Source organism: Etheostoma spectabile, chromosome 9 (assembly GCF_008692095.1).
Source record: "Etheostoma spectabile isolate EspeVRDwgs_2016 chromosome 9, UIUC_Espe_1.0, whole genome shotgun sequence".
NCBI lineage: Eukaryota > Metazoa > Chordata > Actinopteri > Perciformes > Percidae > Etheostoma > Etheostoma spectabile.
The window spans coordinates 7,760,540-7,768,896 of NC_045741.1; the positions used below are offsets into that span (position 1 = coordinate 7,760,540).

Genomic DNA, 8,357 nt, shown 5'->3' on the forward strand with positions numbered 1-8,357 from the left:
AAGTATAATGGCTCATGCTTTAGCTAATATTTTATGTGGCGTTTTCTTTTGCGGGGTACACATTTTCCACTAATGTTCTGTTTTGCAGGGCCACCGTTGCTGCATCCGCAGCTCAGTGCCGATTGTGATTGGTTTAAAGAATATTTTTCTTCTATCCAGGAATGTATGTATGTTGTAGCCAGACCTTACTCCACAGCGCTGTGGAGATAGGTTAGTCAATGCAAGACTATGGTTACAACAATAAACAGATGGTTAAGGTTAGGGAATGATCATGCTCGTGCTTTTCAATAAACTATCAACTGTCAGTCAACTGGAAATGAACAGCATGTTCTCCTGTGTTTAAGTCTTAGGATTTGTTGACCCATCCATTCACAACAAAAATGTGTGCATGTTTGGTATTATTACCAAGTATTTTTTTTTCAAATTAGGTGAGCTACTTCACAATTATTCCCTATGCCCCTGGTAACTGCAGGGTTGGGATTCACTATTATAAAGAACAGTCCCATAATGCACAAACGCACATCACTGGCCTGTGCGTGTGTTTATGTTGAGACATCGGGAGAAGGGGGGGTTGGGTGGAAATGTCAGGCCCAATCTAGTCTTTAGTTAAGGCAACAACGCCTACAACAGAGAACATATAGTACTGTACCGTTAATACACACTCCCACAGTACTTCCATTACCACACACTGCTGATAATTTCTGATTCCCACTGTTGCATCATTAACAACTCATGCAGTTTTAGATGCACAGATTCTAAAGGAAGCTCTGCAGAGGCCCTTCAGTTTAGTATACATTTATTCATTTCAAATGAACATACTGTTTCAATTAAGTCCAAACCTTAACATACATCCCTTTGTGACTGGCTCAGGGAAAGCACAGTCACTGGTTTCGCTGGTTTAACTGGAGCTTACTCACCACTGGAAGGCATCATACACAAATTCATCACGGTCCATACATTCAACACCACATATCCCGGGCAGAGCCCACAGATCCTTCAGAAGGAGGCGTTTTTTCCCCCCCAACTGGAGGTGTAGTCACTGACGCAGCTGTAGCTAAACACTGCCCCCTACTGTCTGACATTCAGGATTCATTCAATAGAAAAGGATTTGATTGTAGTTAATCAATAATAATAATAATCTCAATGCTATTTAATTTGTGTCACTGCTTTTTTCAACATTGCCTTTCATAAACAGCATGAAACAACCCCCTCAATAATCAAAACTGGCCAGTGCAACCACCACAAAAACCTGTTATAATTTCCTTTAGATAAATACCACATTTGAATCATAACTTGATGCAGAAAAGGCACAAATTGTTGCAAAACAATTCACCAGAATGCAGGAAATTAATTGTTTGATATGCGCAAAAGTTGAATTTTGTTCAAAAGTGAAGATTTTAAACCCCCCCAATATTGAATCCAAAGTCACGCCCTTGAACAAACACGTACAAATCATCTAAAAAAAAGAGTTCTACCTCTCCCAAGCTTTCTCAATATAACTGTTATGTTTCACATATGAACAGCCATTTCTCCACATGATTTGAATATGCGAGACTGGAAGATGTTAAATAGCGGCGTCTTGTAATCCCTTATGGAAAACTGTCACACGTATAACTCTTAAATTTGCTATTTGCAGCAGCAGAGCACAGAGCACCGGTGTGATGTTCAATATTCAGTGTTGAAAAAAGAAGAAGTTCCTTAGCAGAAATTAAATCACTTCAATCAATCATCAAGTCATTATCTCCTAAGGAAGAAAAGAAATGATGTAAGATAACACAAAGACAAAATGCATTAACTTGAAATTAAAGGTTTACAATTAAAATAAATAATAAAATCTGGTCAACTTTCTTATCATTGTATATTTGATCTGTGTGACAGCTTGAACGAACAGTTTCCCCTTTCGTCTTTGAATTTGTTGGCCTTATTTTTCATGAACACCGTCTCCACACTTCATTATATTCAACCTATTATTTTTGGTAATTGTACCAATAAAGTCCTCCAGTGTTGGACAGTCGTGGTCTTTGTGCAGCTGACGTCCAGGGCTCATTCTGGTTCAGTCTCGTGGCGTCCCAGTGCGGGGGGTAACGTAGTCCCACAGGGGCCTTGGAAGTGGAACCTGAAACACAAAGATTATAAGAAACGTTGTCTATGCTGTAAACGTGACATTAGTTACGGATGATTGATGATGCGCGTGTGTGACTGTGTGACATTGGTTGACACATACTTGAAGCGCGTGGTGGCCGGTGTGTCCTCCATGTTGAATTCGGCCACAGGGACACCTCTGGCTGCCACTTGAGGAGCAAACATGGCCGCTGGATACACAATGGACGAAGTGCCAACCTGGAGAGGGAGATTTTGTTGAAAATTTGAAGTAACAACTATTTTATATTATGTGAACATCTGCACACTCCTTAGTCAACATATTTTTTATTTAAAACTTTTTTAAATTCTTAACTCGCAATACTTGCTTTTTCTCTTCTCTTAATATATTTATTGTGACTGTTATGCATCAAAATACAGAGGCAAATTCCTTGTACGTGAAAACCTACTTGATTCTGATTCTGAACAGTGAGTGAAGGTAAAAGTTCAGGTGATAGTTTCAACGTTCCTTTATTTTCATAATTATACATTAATAATAATATATTAGTTTAGTATGACAGTCGTGCTATCAATGCATCATGTTTTACCTTTATACAGTACTAAATTTAACATCCAACACGTTGATATTCCTCATAAAAACAGCAGTGTTGTACATGTATCGAGTATGGAAACATTAGTGGTGAGTACATTAGTGAATTTGGCAGTAGATCTGAAGCACTTTACAACTTTATGTCACTTTTGAGTATATCACATTGACTTTATATTAATTTCCTGGAGACTTTGCCTACCCACTAGTTGTCTTACCCTAACAGTAACCACTGACCCAAAAATCTGCCTTCTCCCAGTTGGGGACACAGCTTTTGTCCCCAATTGGACAAGCCATCCCCAGTAAACTGGCCTTTAGTCTGAAATGGGTCCCAAAAAGGTTGGCTAATTCAGGAACACACACACACACACACACACACACACACACGTACCACAAGACAGAGGTCACAGCTGTCCAACACTTTCTCTGCCTGGGTGAGGATGTCTGAGTCCAGACTCTCTCCAAACCAAACCACAGCTGGTCTCAGGAGACCGTGACAGCTTTTCTGCTCACACCTGAACACACACACGCACACGAACGTATTGTCAAAACGAATAACCTCATTTGAAAAGAGCAGAGCAGTAAAAGAGAACATGAGTGTGTGACTTACCTGGGCAGCTGCAGAACAGGGATCTGGGCGTCATTTGTATCTGGGTCTGGAGCTCTGGGGGGGGGCAGTTTGATAAAATACGTCATACAATACTTAAACTATATGAGATTTATATAACAGCTACACAGTGTACACTTTAAATACATAAAAGTTAGTAAATCCAAACCATTTTAGACAAGATATGGTTGACAATTTAATAGGTTTACAGTATGAGAGCATTGTCAGAATTACAGCTTTTTTGTCAGATTTATCTTTTATTACCTTTCATCTGTGTTTTTGACACAATAAAGTAATTAAATAAACTATAAAAAATATCATGAAAAAACACTACAAACATAGAAATCATGACCACGAAAACAAACTCACTGTGCGATTTAAAGTGATACTTTCAATTACTAATTTATTTAATTATATGCAATTGTCTGTTATTTACTCATTTATTCATATTCACTTTAATTCACCTTTAACACAGTGAGACGTTTACATCATCTCTATGGCTAAAGGTTTAATCAGAATCGCTGTTAACGGTCCAATTGATTGGTGGAACATTTCAGCCATTAAAAACATCAATGTTAAATGTCAAAGTGACATTTCATTTGGTCGCAGATTTTCCTTTTCACCGCGTCGTCAGCTGTTATTTAGCCGCTGACATCTGACAGACTGAAACAGGCTTTTTTTGTTCTCTGGCATTTTGTTCTCGAATGAATATGATCAATATCTCTGCAAAGACATTTTCACATTGTTGAGGAAAACGGTCCAATCCAACCAAACGACACCAAATGAAGCTCTTACCCTTTGCCCTCCAGAGCGTCACAGATGGGGCTCTTGTAATTGGCTGCTTCATGGCCACAGCTCATACAGCGGGTTTTAAACAGACTTCCTGGATTAATAATAGAAGAGACAACATTTTAGTGTTGAAAAAAGACAGAAAACTATTTCAACAATCGTTTTGTGTAATATATCAACAAGAATGCCCCAAAATGTGTACGCCCCAGCTACTCCAGTCTTAAAAAGGTACATATATTAATCTTTGAAAAACTTTGTTTATATAAAAAAAACATGTTATGTTTTTTTTCCTGTTGCACTATAATTTTGTTTTTATGATTTTATATTATTTAATAATACAAAAGAAAAGGAAAAAAAACATACAAAAAATACATAAAATAACAAAAAACTATTTTAAAATTTGACATTTTATGGACTAAACAATTAATCATCTACTGAAAATGATCAATCAGTAATGAAAATTGCTAAAAATAACTATTCTCTTAATTCATTATTGGTGCCTATAAGATGTCAGAAAGGTAAATGCTCATCCAGAGTGATGCTATCCATTTTCCTGTTGGGTCTGAGCAATAAGGAAAAGCAGCAAATCTTCAAAATCTAGAAGCTGGAACCAGAGAATATTTGGCATTTTTACTTAAAACATTACTTTTGTAATACTTAGTAGAGTACCAGAATATTTAAGAATAGATTACTAGATATTGACTTGCCGTGAATTTCCAGCATGTTTTTGGATCCGGCGCGGCGGTGGAGCTCATCGATGTTTTGAGTGATGACTGTAACCTGACGTCCTTGTTTGCTCAGTCGCTCCTCACACTCTGCGATGGCCAGGTGGGCAGAGTTGGGATTTTTGGTGAGCATGACCTCGCGGCGGTAATGGTAAAACTCCCAAACACGGGAGGGATTCCTGGAGAAGGCCTCTGGGGTGGCAAGTTGCTTAAAGATGAAAAATCGTGAGAAAGGGCTATTGATACGGACAAAGTGCTGTTCAAAAAAAGTTCCACAGTTAATTACTAGCACCAAAGTTCCTTTTTCAGAATTGTTTTTGGTTGTTGGACATTTTGCCAAAACAATGGAAGACCGAGGAAACAGCAACAGAGGCAACAGAGCACAGAGCCGTCTGTTTCCAGTCAGCTTCAGAAATGCAAAGAAGTTCCCAAAGAAGTAGGTATGCGGGTATCAGACTATTTTTAGTCACAGTAAAACTTTCAGTGAACTTCCTCAGAGTGACTCTAAAAAAAGACTTCTCAATCTGACTAGGACTGAAGCACTCTCAGCAAAGACTTTCTTCTTTTGACAGATTGGCACTGTTTTTGACTCAGAATTGTACAATACATTTTTCAAATATTCTGTCTTGCCATTGTTCACACATTAAAGAGTGATAGATTGATCTGTAAACCCTGATGCAGTTGGAGAACGATGCTTTGTTTCCTTAGGTGGCTTGTCAGCTGCTATATAAATGAAAGAATTGGGGGGTTGTTTCTCACATATTTGATTGACAAATTAAAATTAGGGGCTGGAAAATTGCTGGGGAGAAGGACATCTGGACTAATTTGCTTACCCTGTTGCCTCTGCGACCCGGCCCAGGATAAACAACCGAAAATGTATGGAAATAAAAATTAGCATTGTAGAATACACTCAGTTGGCAGTTTATTAGGACCACCGAGCTAAAACTAATGCAATCTAACACAGTCCTGCAATAAATCATCCCTTCACAAAGGTTACAGTGTTCAGTTTTTGTTGAAAATGTTTTAGAGAGTTCTTTATTCAACTGTATGATCATTTCGGAGGCTGTAGTTTGTGCTGCTGTCGTATTGAAATGCATTATACTTACAGATGTATAAAATATCAAGTATATGATTCAATAATAATATATTCCATCTCGTGAAGGGCTCAATCATTGCATGGTTGAAATATAGTCTCACAAAAATATTAAATGTGAGTTGCCTTCAAAAAATATCCATGGTACACCAATTTAAAATGCCTTTATTTTACATGGCAATATGTATTTAAAACGCTTTGTGACCGACATAGATATTCATTATCAATATGATAATATAGTTGCATACCTGTGCTTGCCATTTTCTCCAGTAGCCTCCTGCTCCTCTGAAAGTTGGGACTCCGCTCTCTGCACTCACCCCTGCTCCGGTGATGATGGCTATATCCTTCGCCTTGGAGAAAATCTCCCTGAATGCTGCCAGATCTGAACATAAACACAAATAACATAACTCACAAAATGACAATAATGAAAGCTAAGGGATTTGTGGAAGACTAGTATAGTAATTGCTCGTCAGGATGAGCATGTAACAGAAGCAGGAATACCTGAACTGGGTCTCGCCATGCTTTGGCTGCCTCGCTGCCTCCTCAGGTGGACATCCAGGTGAGAGTTTATTAAGCCTCTACAGGACCACTGGAGCCAAATCATCGGGCTTTGGCTAGTGGGGAACAAAATATAACCCATTTCAATTGCCTCCAATGTAATCCCAGATTTTACAATTGAGACTGTTGCACACTAAGCTATTTTTTTTCCAAATAATTACGAGCCAAACTTTAACACAACGAGCAAGTCAGAAATGTCACTTCCGGCTGCCATCTTTGTTTGGATTAGCAACAACAAAACCAACTTGTGAAACGCTACAAATGCTCGTTGTGCGGCTGTTGTTCCAGTCTAATAGTCTTCAGTCGATCTGGAAATACCTTTGCGCTAAACTAAGGTAAAATTAAACCACACCAATACGGTACATTAAGGTTTTGTGTCAGTAACATTGTGAAGCTTTTGGGATAATGCTTAATCAATTTAACGTTACTATAACATGTTGCATGATACCATCTACATTTTTAATGCATCACTTTTGAACAAAAGTATTACAGATTTCATAATTTTAACTTTACTATTGCATGTATGAGACTAAAACTTTTTAAATCATAGGTGTTGCTCTTTGCCCGTCTTGAAGGACTAATGAAGACAAACTAACTACGTTTTACAAACCACCAGATGTCACTGTGTTTCTGTGGGTTAAAGCCCCAAAACGGTACAAAAATAAAGAAAAGCCCCACACGCCGCAAAGCTTCATTCACTTAACACTCTAGTGTTAGTACACAATAACGAGCATGTAACTTCCTACACAATAACGAGCATGTAACTTCCTACACAATAACGAGCATGTAACTTCCTACACAATAACGAGCATGTAACTTCCTACACAATAACAAGCATGTAACTTCCTACACAATAACGAGCATGTAACTTCCTACACAATAACGAGCATGTAACTTCCTACACAATAACGAGCATGTAACTTCCTACACAATAACGAGCATGTAACTTCCTAGCTAAATAGTTGCCGGAGCCTGTCGTTAACCTAGCTGGGTTTAACCTTCTCGAACTGTCTCTGCTTTAACACTTGCTAGCTAACTAAGCTAACTAAGCTAACAGCCTGTCAGAAGGTAATGGAAGTTAGCTAGCATGCTAACAAGCCAGTGCTCGTATCCAAGGAAACAGCAGCGGCTTCACCAGCATCGCATTACGCTGTGAAGTGCCGTGCCCATGGTTCTTATAGCTAGCTTAAGCTATATACTTCCACATGAGTTGCGGATGTTGTTACAGCTGTGTTTCATTAACGTTAACTAGCTACTTACTTTGCACGGCAGCTGGGTTTTCGCGATATCTACGAGATCACACGATAATTGCTGTAACGTTATCACATAACACACGGAAATCCAAACCAACTGGCTCAGCCCATGGATGTATTAATAGAGGATCAACCAGGACTGTCAGCTGAAGTCAGCAGGAACTCAGTCGGGTGTTTTCTCCATCGATGTTTAGTACGAAGGGTTTCCCTCATTCACTAGCCCAGCAGCAGCAGTAGTATGTGGATTGGTGTTTGAGGAAATGAGCTTATGAAGAGGGCCAGCCAGGTAGATCACAACCCCAACAAAAACAAGACATGACCAGCAGAGGGAGCGTTTGTTCTACGTTCATCTTTTTAGCTGGATGTGGGAATGAAGTTGTTTTTAACCCTCCTGTTGTCCCCGGGGTCAAATTTGACACATTTTCAAAAAGTTTCTAAACCAGAAATTTGGGTTTCCTTTGACCAAATTGTAAAAAAAAAAAAAAGTGGGTGGTTCCATACGACGCTCCTCACAAGTTAAATTACTGATCAGATAATGATACTAATTATTATGTATTATGATACTAATAATAATAATACATTTTATTTATAATGCCCTTTACATTTCAAAAAGAAATCCCAAAGTGCTACAATTAATAGGGAGTTA

The 8,357-nt window shown here is 38.6% G+C and overlaps 1 protein-coding gene and 1 long non-coding RNA gene across 2 annotated transcripts; both read right to left on the reverse strand.

Moving 5' to 3' along the window:
• Nucleotides 1-779: 779 nt before the first annotated feature.
• LOC116695551 (NAD-dependent protein deacylase sirtuin-5, mitochondrial) lies at nt 780-6,606 on the reverse strand. The gene is made up of 8 exons (XM_032525874.1): nt 6,402-6,606; nt 6,149-6,282; nt 4,790-5,015; nt 4,089-4,176; nt 3,297-3,350; nt 3,078-3,201; nt 2,225-2,340; nt 780-2,116 (listed from the first exon to the last, which is right to left on the reverse strand). The coding sequence occupies exons 1-8, from the start codon at nt 6,538-6,540 to the stop codon at nt 2,044-2,046; spliced, it is 954 nt and encodes a 317-aa protein (XP_032381765.1). The 5' UTR covers nt 6,541-6,606; the 3' UTR covers nt 780-2,043.
• Nucleotides 6,607-7,109: 503 nt separating this feature from the next.
• LOC116695552 (uncharacterized) lies at nt 7,110-8,009 on the reverse strand. Its single transcript, XR_004333490.1, has 2 exons — nt 7,664-8,009; nt 7,110-7,632 (listed from the first exon to the last, which is right to left on the reverse strand). It is a non-coding gene; the product is annotated as an uncharacterized LOC116695552 (long non-coding RNA).
• Between the last annotated feature and the right edge of the window lie 348 nt (nt 8,010-8,357).